Source organism: Toxotes jaculatrix, chromosome 8, assembly GCF_017976425.1.
Source record: "Toxotes jaculatrix isolate fToxJac2 chromosome 8, fToxJac2.pri, whole genome shotgun sequence".
NCBI classification, from domain to species: Eukaryota; Metazoa; Chordata; class Actinopteri; family Toxotidae; genus Toxotes; species Toxotes jaculatrix.
Window position 1 is genome coordinate 18,831,136 of NC_054401.1, and position 15,036 is coordinate 18,846,171.

At 42.6% G+C, this 15,036-nt stretch overlaps 1 protein-coding gene across 1 annotated transcript; it reads left to right on the forward strand.

The window, feature by feature from the left end:
* Positions 1–8,213: 8,213 nt before the first annotated feature.
* LOC121186223 (protein SOGA3) lies at positions 8,214–13,157 on the forward strand. The gene is made up of 10 exons (XM_041044908.1): positions 8,214–8,966; positions 9,207–9,431; positions 9,552–9,710; positions 10,357–10,428; positions 10,768–11,087; positions 11,298–11,457; positions 11,828–11,897; positions 12,113–12,659; positions 12,776–12,905; positions 13,047–13,157. The coding sequence occupies exons 1-10, from the start codon at positions 8,214–8,216 to the stop codon at positions 13,155–13,157; spliced, it is 2,547 nt and encodes an 848-aa protein (XP_040900842.1).
* Positions 13,158–15,036: the final 1,879 nt, after the last annotated feature.

A 15,036-nucleotide genomic window follows, 5' to 3' on the forward strand; every position in this document is an offset into this window, starting at 1 on the left:
GTTTATATTTGAGCTTTTTTTGTTGTTGTTGTTGTTCACCTTTGCCGATATAAAACTGATGATAATGTACAGTATCATGTCATAACTGTCCTCATCCTATTCAAGCTATTATTGATGTTACATAAGAGAGACTTGAGTTTACAGTACATGTCAACTGACACCTCTGCGGTTATCCACTTATTTCTGAAGAGGGAGTTTTCTTTCTTTATTCTTATTTATTTAAAGTCGTGGACTCTCACTTTGAGCTTTCATCCATTAGCACACAGTTACATTCTAAAGAAGGAAAATACACTGATATCCAGAGGTAAAATGTACTAAGAAAAAGAAAAGATAGATTTCTAACCGGTTGAGACTTGGATGAGATTGTTTCATCACTGTTTTAAGATGAAATAATCATCAACTGTAGCTCATAGTAGGTTCAGATTTATATTTTCTATTTCTGTACACAACCATAACCCGTTTTATATATCCCTACTTGTATGTAATGTTATGAAATATAATGAATATTATCCAGAGAAATGATGAGTCTGATGATTATCTCAGTGTTTCCCACTTTGGACAGAGAAGCTGGTGGAGTTTTGTCTTTGCAGATGTTTACCTGTCTTTTTATATCCTCTCTGACGTCGTCGTTTGTCTTACAACGCTGGTGAAAATGTCGTGTGCCGAACAAAGAAGCGGTGGGCTCCCTTTGTATTTGTGGAGAATTCAGAACAAGCTCAAAGCCAGTTTTGATCATTCGTTAACTAAGCCTATTTTCATCTAATATTCAATCAAATGTCTTTTAGGCGTTCAGGCCTAATCCATATCCTGAGCTGGCTTGAATGTAAATTTATCAGGGGAAAGATTTGGATTTAAAAAAATAAATAAATAAAGGTTATGATTTCTTTACAAAAAGAGCTGGTGAACCTCTATAGTGACTGTGTAAGTTATAATACCACTATGAAGAATAACTTTGCTCTGCCTGTAGAATATAGAGTATAAATCAATAGTCGGCTCTATATCAGCAAATCCAGCTTTATGTCTTTCATCAACCAATGCATTTTGATGTTATTTATTAGTTTGGTCTATTTATTGTTATGTAAATACCAATTTCCATCTAGCTGAGGGTGCTTGTCTTTGTATTTGTGTTTTTTTGTGTTGTACATATTACATTGTGATATTTTGTACACAGCGCATTTGGGAATGTTCCCAGCTTGTTAGCTTGGACATTTATACGCCTACATTGCTTCTATATGTGTGTGTTGTTTTTTTTTTTGTTGTTTTTTTTTTAAGTATCATAACTTTGAACTCTCTTAAAAACTAAATTAAACTGAATGCCTGTACAAATATTTGTTTCCCTCCGATTTTGATCCTTGATTTTTGGTGAGATATTGGGTCATTTGAACAGAAGTGCAGAGTAGGTTTCCAACACTAGAGGGCATCCTGTTCTCATTTTAGTAAATGAGCAGTGCAGTTTTCATAGAGTAAGGTGACTTTGTTCCAAACTTTTTGACCCCTGAGACCATAACTGGCAGAAGAAAGTTATATATATGTATTAGGACTGGCCAAGTTAACGCGTTAAGCATTGACGTCGACAATTATTTTATCGCGCATTAACGCAGTTTTTATTATTATTATTTTTATGAAAGTCCGTTGCTCACTTGCTCTGAATACACATACAGAGAAACAATGGGCCACAGGTGAGGTGGGATGTTGATCAGTATTGGCTTGGGATGGGTGTCATCACGCGTCTCAACTAATGAGAGCGTTTGGGGTGGGCCTAAGACTGCTGCAGCGCTCACGTGAACCGGAACAGAAAAGAGCTGACCAGAACATGGAGAAAGGTATCCAACTCTTATTTTCATTTTAAATCTCTTCCAGACGGCGGAGTTGATAGAACCAAAGCTGTTTGTAACCATTGCAAAGTTGAATTTTCTTATCACCGGAGTACTTCGAGTCTGAAGTATCTCTTAAATGCAACACACACCGTTGATGCCAGCAAATCACCCACCCAAACAAACAGTGACAGTAAATCACAGCAGTGTACGTTTTTTTTGTGTTCGACCACTTCAGTTCACTCTAACAGGGACACTTGCTACTGAACGTAGGTTATTTATGCTGCTCCCTGATAAGAGCAAATGTTTCTTCTGGTAGGCCTACCTGCTCAGAAAAAACAAAATCGTTTTTCTATGAAAAACTAGATAAAACGTTAATGCTCTGGCAGTGGCAAATAGCTTTGGTTTTATATTTGAATTTATTACATTCATCTTTAAGTTGATGTTTACAAGAAATTGTTTAACTGCTACTGTGTAAAGGGAATACCCTGTGAAAAAGCACCTTATTTGTTTAAAGTGTATGCAAGCCAAATGTTATTGCACTTTTGTTGATATAGCAGTACTTTTACAATAAAAGTGCAATACGCTACTTTATATATATACTGCTACTTGTGGTATTGCTACTTAAGATATTGATCTGTGAAATTTCTGTAGTATTATTGCAATTCAGCCCTGAGTTTATGCTTCACTTTTTGTGCCGTTTTTCTCAGGGCGTCTACACATTAGCTACATTAGCAATAGCAGTGATACATTCATTTTTAAAAGACCTTTATCACTTCTGTGTTGTATTTGTATAGCCAATAAGCATCAAAATCAGGAGTGCAAGAGTAAATGGGGTGGTTCTGGTCATGTCTGTCATGTTTTGAGACGTGTTCCTTGTCTGATATATATATATATTTTTAAAAACAACAAAACAAACAAACAAAAAAACAACAAGCAAATTCACAAACAAAAAAATAACTGTGCCAAAGGCAAATCTCTGGCAACTTGTTAGGTAGGCAAAAAGAAAACCTCTTAAAATTGAATTTATAGCACTGCTCATCCCTGTTGAATTCTCCTCCCATTTTGACGAGTTCAGACAAAGGTTTCCATGGTAACTGTACACAGCAGCTGTCTGACCCCCATACCCCGTCATCCACCCAAACCACTCCCTCCCCCACCCACTCACCCGCCTCCTCCTGCTTCTTCTTGAATCAGCAGGAGTCAATGTGGGAAACAGCAGAAGCACAATAAACTATTAAACAGGGTTTTAGTGTTTATGTGTGTGTGCGTGCGTGTATGAGTGGGTGGATTAGTGTGAGGAGGTTTCATTTATGTGTGTGTGTGTACGCTTGTGAAATAGGTGGAGGAGATTTAGAAATTTGTGTGTGTGTCTGTGTGTGTGTGTGTGTGTGCAATCCCCCCACAGAGTTTATGAGTGGGAGGCCTCCTCTAGCTGAAGGGTATTACATGGATGATGTTTGTTTATTCCTCAACCCAGGGCAATAATTTCACAACTTGGTAACAGAAAACCGTAACATCATCAGTAACCTTTCCCTTGGAAGGTGGCCCCATATCTTTACAACTGTTTCACCCCCTTTCCTCACAGTGTCAGACAGACAGACACATCTCTATAGCAAAAAACGCTCTGAGAAGGAGGTTTCTGCAGGACAAAGGATTTACAGCTGCTGATGAATCACAAGCTGTGAAATAAGATACAGCAGAATGCAGCTCATGTGCTGTAGAAATATCCTGTTTAACGTTTTGGCCAAACTTTGAGATTTTTCACTGGCACTCAAATGCCTTGCGGTGCTTTCTAAACAATAAGTTTATTACACATCTTTTATAAAGGACAAAGGGGCAGATTTGGTCTGCTTATTATCCTTAGCCTTCGTGTGAGAATGCCAGTTCATGTGTAATGTGTTGGTTTTAACTCTAATTAGTGTAATCTCATTAACTTTCAAATGTCAGTCTTGATTAGAATCCTTAACTCTTACCTATATCTCTACATGAATAAGGACTAAACACACAGCCACACAGCCACAGCTAGACAGACATAATGTGTATATATGTATAGATGTGTGTGTGTGTATATATATATATATATATATATATATATATATATATATATATATATATATATATATATACACACACACATCTATATATGTTTGTGTAAGGTGAACAGTACACTACTGACAGGATTCAGACGATTATCTCAGCATTTATACTATATGTCAGTTTTAGTATGTGTCTGTATCTGTGCAGAACATCCTCCTTCAGTAAAATCCTCTGTGGATTTCACAGCGAAATAACAATTTCCCTCCCTGTCAGAAGCTCACTTGATATCTGGAGCACAACAACTGAGACCGGAGAGTCAGGCCTGTTTTTATGCCTCATGGGAGAAACATATTGCACCAATAAGGCACCAGCTTCAAAAATCCATTGTTTAGTTTGGAGGAGAGTAAAGGCTCTGCTGGTTCTCCCCATGTCAGTCACATTAATTTATGGTAATTATGCTAATGTGTCAAACTCAGTGTAGGAACTGGTAATTTGGGCAAAAATGTTAGATATAATATCTTAAGCTACACCATACATTGCAATCTAAAGGTATGAAACCCCACATAGAAACTACAGCATGACACAGCAGATTATTCCTGGTGATGTTTAACAGTGATAAATATGGCGCCTGGGATCCCTGTCTGCACATAATGTTACTGTGATGATCCGGGGTAAGGGTGTTTGTGAATACTAGAGAAAGTGAGAATGAGAGAGAGGCTTGGGTGCGTGAAATGAATGAGGGTGTTATTTTTAGACAAATGTTCATCAGGGCCTCTCTCACTCTCTAACTCCCTCTCTCATAGCCTGTTCTCGTAGCTGTTTTTGTGCTTTCACCAGTGCATGATGTGGATTTACTACCAAAGATGATTGACACATGATTAAAGAAGAAGGAAAAAATACAACAAAACAATAGTGACAACATTTGCAGGCATTGTTGTTCATTCTCATATTGAGTCTTTAACAAGTTAACATTGCTGCCTGAGACACAGTGAGTCAACTTGTTTCGGGAAAACTGCAGAAATAGTGCAAGTATTTTGGCCAACAGTCAAGAAAAGGTGATTCAGTCCAGTAAGAATGAAATCCAAACTGATTCACACTGTAAATATGTTCAATTCAAACTTGGTTAAGTAACAAGACGTAAAATGTGCAAACTGTTACACAGTTTTACTCTGTGAGGGTTTAATATTTCCCAGACATAAAGACAGTCATGTGGTTTCAGAGCATGATACGACACTTTCTCTATCAAACATCACCTTCTTTTGTTTTACTTTAGACAAAGCAGAATCAGTCAGTCTTGTCTGGCACATGGGAGCCTCCATAATGCAGACATCTGTCACTTAAATGCAAGCGAATGATTGAATAGTCCGGGGGCAGAAGGAGAGGATAGGTGGGGGAAGTGGTGACCATGTGTGTGTGTGTGTGTGCGCACGTGTGAGTGTGTGTGTGTTACTGTGAAAAGAGTGCAAGACCCCAAACATCTGTTATCCTATTCAGAGAAAATGGATCATCAGTCCTGCCCAGAGCGGGCTGATTGGCCCCAGCAACATCTTGTCTGGCAATTAAACTGTGATTACAATAGAAAGCAGCCTTGATTCTGAAAGGATCAAGATATAGTGTTGCAAAAGCCTGTTGTGAAGCAAATGGATTGCACAGAGGTAGGAGCCTAAGAGCTGTGGTTACTGAAGCCTTGACAGAAGCTAAAATCCCTGCCATAAAACTTTCAGAGCAGAGCAAATCCTATGGCTCTCAATCCCTGGCACTTCCTGCAAAACTTACTTGTTATTTTACTCACAAAGGAATGATACACACAACATCAGCCCACCTACTTTGTGGTGAACCGCTTCAGATATGTTGTGTGTGTGTTCTTTATCTTATCAGGTATAACAGAGCAGTTGGAGAAGGGCCAAGAATTAAACAGTCCAAATGACTGGTCAGATGGGTCTGGCCCTGTGCAATATAATTCAATCAAAGTGAAGATGCCTTGACTTTATGAGGAGCCCAGGACAAACCGGCCTGTTTCCAAACAGAATAAATGATCCTCAATAACATGTTCCAATGGAAACACACACACAAACACATGAACCTGTTTTCAAACCAAATCCTCTCTAATTTCACATTTCCATTTCTTGACAACACAGATTCAAACACATTCTGGTAGAAGTTACTTGGCAGGCAGAACGCCACATGAAATATATTCATTCCTTGTCAACATTGAGTACTGTAAGGCTTTTCTCCCCTCTGTAAGACACTTAATAGTTTGACAAATTATTTTGGGGCATTAGTGGGAAAATTGTGCGCTCCAGCTTCAGTTTGGGGTTTTGTGAGAGAAAGAAAAAATGAGAGATGGGAGAGAGATTGGAGCTACCAGCCTCTCGAATGTTTTGAAACACAGCCACGCAGCTTTAACATAGAAACCTCCATTACTGAACTTAATATTTCGCTGAAGTCCAAGCCACAAACGGATGAGTTGTTTCTGATGATTGAACCTGAATCAAATAGAGTAATTGTCCAAATATGAGCAAACCACATGACATATTCAGTCTTTTAATGTGTGCTTGATTTTATTTGTCAAATACCTGAATATCCTCTTTTTGCATGTTAAAACAAAGACAAGCAGGAAATGTAGTGGAGGGATGTGCATTTTCTTAAAATTTAAATGGTGACAAATGGATATTGTATATTATTATAGGCTGTAGAAAGTAGGAGTCTACGCTTCATGGCCTCAGCCATATTGCCTTCTGAGTTTCGAAAACTTTATAATAACTGCTTATTATAAAGTTTTGGAACAGTCACATTCTCCCGAGTGGTCAACTCAAGTCCAAATACTCAAGGTCAATTTAAATGACTGAATACAAGGTGAGTTCAGAGCAGCAATGGCTATATGCAATCACTGTAGAGAGAGAGAGAGAGAGAGAGAGAGAGAGAGAGAGAGAGAGAGAGCGAGAGAGAGAGAGAGAGAGAGAGCGTATCCTGTCCTCTTCCAATGAGAGCAGCCTGCTTCGTGCTGCTTCGTTTCCGTGCAGCCCCGGCCCTCCCTGGCGATGATGTAATGTCATGAATATTGAAACAGGTTGCTTGGTGGTCGGGAGGCGCTAGAGTCAGCATCCCTTCTTCATCCCTTCCCCATCACCACTACCCTTCAGCATCCGACAAAAACACCCAGAAAAGGTAGGAAATTCAATTCATTTGGATCTTTCCATGGGATGATCTTCCTCTTTTTTTTCTTCTTTGAGCGTGCGGGCGTGTTATAAAGGGATGTGACAAGTCTAACCTGTATGAAGGGCAAATGAGTGTGGTCCACATTTTATATTCTGTGCTGTCAGGCCTTCAAGGTGGGTTGATTTACTGTTGCTGCTCCTAGTTGTTTATATGTAGAAAACACAATTAAAGAGTCTGCTCTGAGCTGTGCTGTTTTTTTCTAGTTTGGTCTAATGTAGAATTCCTCATTTAATCAGCACTGAGTGAGACAGACTGTGTGACGGGCTGTCGATCCTTTGCTTTTCAAACCAAAAAGACAAAAGAGAAAATGCAACTGTGTCACCTGTACAATAGGTAGAAGAAATGTATTTTTCTTCGTTGCTTCCGGCACTTTTATAGCTCATCTTCCATCCATTTGAGTAATGACTCATCGAGCTTGTTGGAAACGAGGAGTTAGATGATGGCTGACAGGAAACGGCTCTCTCTGTACTCTTTCGATCCTGGATGTGGCTCATCCAGTATCAAGAGGCCGGATCATCCTTTGTCTCTGCTGGGTAGGGTCGGGGATCAGATCAGAGGCCACTCAGAACCTGCTTTCTGTCAACTCAACAAGCAGCGCGGTTTAATTGGCTGGCTGCTGCTTCAGGTTTAACAGCCAATGACATTGTCTTTGCTCTCTCTCTCTCTCCCTCTCTCTCTCTCGTCTGTTGCCCTTTGGGCAGCGCACATGACACAAATGGGGACTGTCTAATTGCCCGAGCTGCAGCTGATCTCACACACATCTCATCAAACGGGCTGAATGGCCGACTGCATAATCACTGGTGGTCACGTACCTGTCTCTGGGCGCTTTCCACTGACAGTAGCCTAATTAGCTTTATGTAAAAAAGGTCCATCTACAATACATGGTGCGTCCTAGTGCATCTGTTTTTTCTTTTTATAACCAGCTTGTTCCCACTCTCTTTTCAGTATAGCCCAAGTAACAAACTTGGACTGTTTGGTGGACCTGTAGAGTATAACCTTTTCTTAATGAGTGTTATTTCGCCTAGACCTAATCCTTCTTACATAGCCTTTAGGTCTGAAAAGGCGATTGTTTTCCAGCTACAGGGAAAGCGGTGAAGGGGATGGATGTTGCTGAGGATGAGCTGAGCCTCTGACACCATGATGAACCCTTCTTCTGCCGACTCGTCGCGGCAGCCAGACAATAGCAGCCGTAAGCAGCAGCGGTCGTCATCTCCGGCCGGGCTCAAAGACAGTGGATATAAAGCCACACAGAAGGGCAGCAACTCGTCAAAGCTCATCACGTCAAAGCAGGGAGGAGGAGGAGGGGGAGGGGGAGGAAGAAGCAGCCGGGGTCATTCTCCCGTTTCCACGGGAAGGGAGCGGCAGGCCGGAGGCGCTCCTGCTACCAGAGGCGCGGCTGCTGTCCAGGCTGCTGGTGCTGAAAGCCCGACGCTGAGCAGGCCCGCGGCGGCGGCGGCAGACAGAGGCGGCATCCAGACACCAGAGGACTCCCCCCGCCTCGCCGCTGATGCCTCCTCACCCTCCAGAGCAGATCCGAACCGCGTCGTCTCCGACCAGCCCTGTGCATCCAAATCTCCCAAACTGAGGAGCAAAAATCCGAGAGGAGGGGAGGCCGTTGCGGCGACGAGCGGCAGCAAGAAGAGCTCCAAAAGCACAGTAGGCTGCGGACCCGGTTTCTGGAAGGAGGGATGCTTGCAATCCGAGCTGATTCAGTTTCACTTGAATAAGAGCTTGGGGAAGAAAGGGACAAAGATGCAGGCGAAATCAGCATCTCCGCCGGCCTCAGAGCCGGAACTGTCTCCCGAGCCCGACAATCCACTGCCAGCTCCACAGCCAGACCAGAGACTGCAAGAAGAGATAGAAAGGCTGGAAGATGAAAACGAGGATCTAAAGGTAAACTGGTGACACATGACAAGTATGACAATTTAAATTTGCTTATAGATTTTGTCGTGCGCAATCGTGACACCTGTTGTATTTGCATACAAGCTGCACAATGACTACAGCATATGGCTTCAGGCTTTGTTTTGAAAAAAGATGCTTTTAAAAGGCTTAGGCCTAATTTCCTCTGTTGGCCTATAGTTGGATACAATTATTTCGTGACGCATTTTCATTTTCCCCTCCGTGTTTTGGTAGAATGAAATTGAGGAGATGCGGGCAGAGATGGATGAGATGCGGGACACCTTCTATGAGGAGGACGCCTGCCAGCTGCAGGACATGCGCAGAGAGCTGGAGAGAGCCAACAAGAACTGTCGGATCCTCCAGTACCGACTGAAGAAGGCTGAGAGGAAGAGGCTCCGGTTTACAGAAACTGGCCAGGTGGATGGAGAGCTGCTCAGAAGTCTGGAGCAAGACCTGAAGGTGAGTCTGTGGAGGGCTGAGCCTCATTCTGTTGTATTCTATGTTCATGATTAACAACGACTTCTATCTCTCCTTCTGTCTCTTCTCCTCTCTTCTTTTCTGTCTTGGTCTATCTCTCAGGTGGCGAAGGATGTATCCGTGCGCCTGCACCATGAGCTGGAGAATGTGGAGGAGAAGAGGACAAAGACAGAGGAGGAGAATGAGAAGCTGAGGCAGCAGCTGATAGAGGTGGAGGTCACCAAGCAGGCCCTGCAGAATGAGCTGGAAAAAGCCAAAGAGGTGAGGGGCACAGGGTAGTGTGTGCCTTTGTGTGCTTGTGGAATTTCAATATAAATTGTTAACTGAACCAAAAGCCTGTACGCTGTATGTCCAGTTTGGTACTGTTCATATAATGAAAGCCAAACCTGTCTGACTTTGAATTTGATTGAATGTCAATAGTAGTTGGAGGTGAAAATCTCCTTGAGTTAAAAAAAAAAGAGAAGAAAATAAAATATCCCACTAAGCCATAAATAAGCCTGATAACCAGTGTCCACAGAGCCAGCAGAGTCCTGCTCATTGACAGGAGAAGCTCTCATTGCCCAGCAGTACAGTAACATAACAGATTTATGTCTTAATATCCCTTAAAGATTTGTGAGATTCTCATTCTTACACACAAACATGATAAAAATATTTCCAAATGCAAGCATTTGGAAATGTTTCTTTTTTTCTTTCTTTTTTTTTACTTGAAGGCTATAAAATCCCTATTGTGCTCAGAGCACTATGATCTGAATTTAAATATTTTACCAGAAATGTTCTTGAGAGTGACTTAGAACAGTCCTGTTTTTCCATTACTGAGCCTTCAGTGTTCCATAAATCTGGATGATATCACTGGCTTTAGTAAGAAAACAGTGAGCTGCTGCTGATGTTACCCCTGTTTTCTCTGCAGCTCTCACTGAAAAGAAAAGGAAGTAAGGATGGGCAGAAAGCGGAGAGAAAGGCTCCACAGACCCCCATCGAGGTGAGTCAGCATTTACATTATTAGATTAAAGATTGTAAGACACAACAAAGATGTTTAATAATAAATTTTTTCTCCGATGCAATGTCCAAATTAAAGAAACATGTAATGTGCAGAACGAGGCATAATTTGTGGTGTGTGAAAGGAACATTAAGGAAAAACATGACCATCACCCCATTACAGTATGTGCTGAGGGAATTAAAATTATTTAAGCACGCTACCAAACTAATCAGACATTGCACGAGAAAAACAACACTGCTGGTGTATTTTCCTCCATGTTGATTTTGTGCAAATTAATTTGCCCCTCCGAAGACTCAAACAAACTCTCTTCCCTCTTCATAGGAAGAAAATGAGGATCTGAAATGCCAGCTAGCATTCATCAAGGAGGAAGCCATCTTGATGAGGAAAAAGATGGCGAAGATTGACAAGGAAAAGGACCGACTGGAGCAGGAGTTGCTGAAGTACCGCTCCTTCTATGGGGACGTGGACAGCCCTCTGCCTAAAGGTGAAGCTGGGGGGCCCCCCACCACTCGTGAATCAGAGCTGAAGCTTCGCTTACGCCTGGTGGAGGAGGAGGCGAATATCCTGGGGAGGAAGATTGTGGAGCTGGAGGTGGAGAACAGGGGGCTGAAGGCTGAGCTGGACGACATGAGGGAGGACAGGTACTTTGCACTCAATCATCAGCAGATTCTTGATGACTGAAACAGTTTCTGGTTGAAATGCGGTCGTAGGTGATATGGAAAACCACTAAATTCCCACACTACGGAGAATAAAATCCGTAATTTGTGACAAGGAAAAAAAAAGAAAAGGAAATTGGAGTCTGTTATGCTAAAAGTCACAACTATCAATGCATCTCTCCTCTCCTCATCTAGTATGGCTGCAGCAGGAGTGGACAGCTCCGGCAGTGGAGGTCAACAGTGCAGAGAGCAGGGCGAGGCCCTGTCAGAGCTGAGGCAGCAGCTTCAGCTGGTGGAAGATGAGGCAGAACTTCTTCGCAGGAATTTAGCAGACGTGGAAGAAGAGAACAAAAAGGTAGACTGATTAGACTGCACTAAAAAAAACAAGGCCCGATTTCCACAACAGGTCCGCTGCATTGGTTCTGCAAGATCCAATGACAAAAGGACTGCATATATATATAACAAGTGCTTCATAAAGTAGGATTGTGTAGAAAAAGTCTGCTTTAGTTTCTCTGTTGGAGACTGCTGTCTATTTTGTTCTGTTTGAAAAAGACTGTAAATAATATATGAAATATGCCTCTGATATTACTAGGCTACACAGTGCTGCTGTGTCTTCTCTGTTGTGTATCTGTTGCTATTATTGACATCAATGACTTTGAGGCCTTTTATGAAAGCTAGCTGTTATCTAAGACACACATGAGAATAACATTCAGTTTTATCTTCAGGTGACAAGTGAACTCAATAAACTGAAGTATAAGGCTGGATCCCATGAAGCTGGATCGAGACACGGGGGAGGTTTGTTTATTTGTTTGTTTCTCATTTTTCACTGTTTTCAATATGTCATTGCTGCAGGAGATGAAACAACTGCACTGCAGAACAAGGAACAGCTTCTTCTCTTAGCTCAATACGTCAGATGTAAAATGTGTTTCATAAAGTCTCCAGGAGCTGCACATTAAAGTCTCATTTACAGGAGTGTTCCACTTTTCATTGTTACCTTGTTTCAACCCCAGGAGGAGCTGACCCCGCCAAGGTGGAGGCCCTCCAGGAGGAGCTGAAAGCAGCACGTCTGCAGATCAATGAACTGAGCGGGAAAGTTATGCAGCTCCAGTACGAGAACCGAGTGCTGCTCTCCAACATGCAGCGCTACGACCTTGCCTCCCACCTGGGCATCCGTGGCAGCCCGAGGGACAGTGACGCAGAGAGCGACGGAGGACGGGACGACGACACCCCCTCTGCCTCAGCTTCCTCCCCTCGCCTCCTCCCGCCCCACCGCAAGCGTGAGGGCCCTATCGGAGGAGAGAGTGACTCAGATGAGGTGAGGAACATCCGCTGCCTCACCCCGACACGCTCCCTTTACTCACCTGTGGACAGCCGTTTTTTATCCAGAAGCCTGAAGGACCGGCAGCAGATGATAGACATCCGCATAGAGGCGGAGAGGCTGGGTCGGACCATCGACAGGCTCATCGCTGACACCAGCACTATCATCGCTGAGGCCCGAGTGTACGTCACTAACGGAGAGCTGTTTGCCAGGCTGGATGAGGATGAAGAAGGTGGCAGGTACCTACAGTGATCTGTTGGAGTGCACTGGACTGTTACTGTTCTGTGAAAAAGTTAAAATGCAATTTGTGTGATTTTTGGAATTTTTCAATCATTAATTCATCTCTGCTCCACAGGATCAGAGAGCATGAGCTGCTGTATCGCATCAACGCCCAGATGAAAGCCTTCAGGAAGGAGTTGCAGAGCTTCATAGACCGGCTGGATGTCCCCAAGCAGGAGGATAAGCAGGCGGAGGAGCCACTTTCTGTAAGCTGGAGCAAAAACATGAATGGATTCTGCTTGACTTTAATGACTGTAATTTATGTGCTGTCTAATATGCATGTATCTAACTGGTCAATCTGCTCCTCCATCCCTCTCCCCCCTCTTTTCATTATGCCATCCATGAAGATGTTTCAGCCCATTATTTTGCTGATCCTCATTCTTGTTCTGTTTTCCTCACTCTCTTATGCCACCATTTTTAAATTGGTATTCCTTTTCACCCTGTTCTTTGTTCTGTAAAGCACACACTCAGTATCATATTTTGTACATTTTTCATTATTTCTTTTTGGTTTTTACTTATTCATTCATTTCAATACTGTTATGTTGAACACATCACATGTCACAAGGTCACTCAAGGTACAGGACATCATCATTTTCCACGTATGACCCAAGCTGCTCACGTACTCAGATGCTTTCAACATTTATTGGAGAGAGGACACCTTGGAGCGACAGTGGAGTGACAGGTGAGGACGTCATTAAACTGTCTGTCTGTGAGTAATGAGCTGTTTGTAGACAATCTAAATTCCAAATGTAATAATCTTGAAGACCCCACACACCCACATAGGTGTTTTCACTTACTATGCTTAATTAGACTGTGTGGGTGTGTACCTTACTGTGCTTCATTGACATCTATCTCACCTTCCTGTTAGTTTACACTATCTTCACTCTTATTAGTAAATGGAGATTGGTGATATTATTCCCTGATTAGCTCAGTCCAGGTTTAACCTGAGCAGATGTCTAATGAGCCACAGTGACCGAAAACGCCTGTGTGGGTGGGCAGGGCCTTTAATTAGATTTAAAAATGTTGTGGAGAGACTTTGCTGCCCCCACTGTAAATGCTAAGATTAAATCATGTTGCAAACAGGTTAACATTTCTTAGTTAAAGAACAGTTGTTTGTAGCTTGCGAGCTGTATTTTTTATTTCAATATACCCAGTGAAGTTTTGAATGAGTCTCTAATGCCAAAAGGTCAGAATATTTTCTTCACCCACATAACCATTACTTTATGTTTATGAGGTTTTCACGTGACAGCAGCAGCAAATAGGTCTATGAGCAGCACGCTGTAAATACTGAAGTTTGACTAATGACTCAGAGCAATGCACACACAGACTATACACAAACTCACGCACACAATCAGTAATAACACACACACACACATACACTGGCACACTGTCTTGACAGTGATAAAACATTAGGTCTCTTGCAAGTTCCTCTTAGGCAACTTTACTGTCTAAGTCATGATAAAATGCCCATGTGGAATCTGATAGGAGCGCTGGCATCTCACCCACATTTGAATTTTGGTTATCTGACATTCACGAGTGTGTAAAATTACCCTTGGGTGGGTCTGAAAAACCAAGCCAAAAATGTGCTGATGGTGGATCAGTTTAACCAACGGACCTGACCACCAGGACGGAGGCGGAACCGGTCCGCTTCTTTCATCCCACCGGTGGGATGTCTTACGTCACATATTAGGGCCAGCTGTGGAGAGGGAGAGAGACAGAAAGAGAGAGACGAGGGGGGAAAGAGAGAGAGGAAGGGGCATTTTATTCCCGTTAATGAAAGCATTATTTCAGCTGTAGGCTGTCGCTCTCCAGTTGTTTTTAACTGAACCACTGCATTCCAGCCCAGACTTCATTCCAGCTACTTTGCTGGCTGAAATGTGGGCTCTCGTGGCTGTTTTTGAAGGAGGACATTCATTGCAGCACTCAGGATCACATTAGAAGAAGAGGTAAGGGTCTGTTTGTTTTTTTATGCAGCCAGATGGCACGTGCTTCCTAGTCGAGCGGAATATCTGACACAAACCGTGAACATCACAGGTTTAGTGCAGAAAGCTAACTCGTGCGTTACTATTAGGCTACTTAGCCTTTAGTTACCATGTAGCTACAAAGCAACGGTTTCAGGCCTGAGGTTTGTCTGGCTACTGTAGACCCAGAGTGGCTAGCTACTTGTGTTATCATCTCTCAGATGAAGATGAATAAAATCCCACCCATCATCGCTTTCCTCGTGATAGTCATCCCCCTCTCGTGCTTAGACAGCAGATGAGAAATGGCAGAGGGCTCTGAGTTACTCCTGCTGCGGTTGAGAAAAGAGGAAATGTACGCAAACTTATTCTTTTCTTA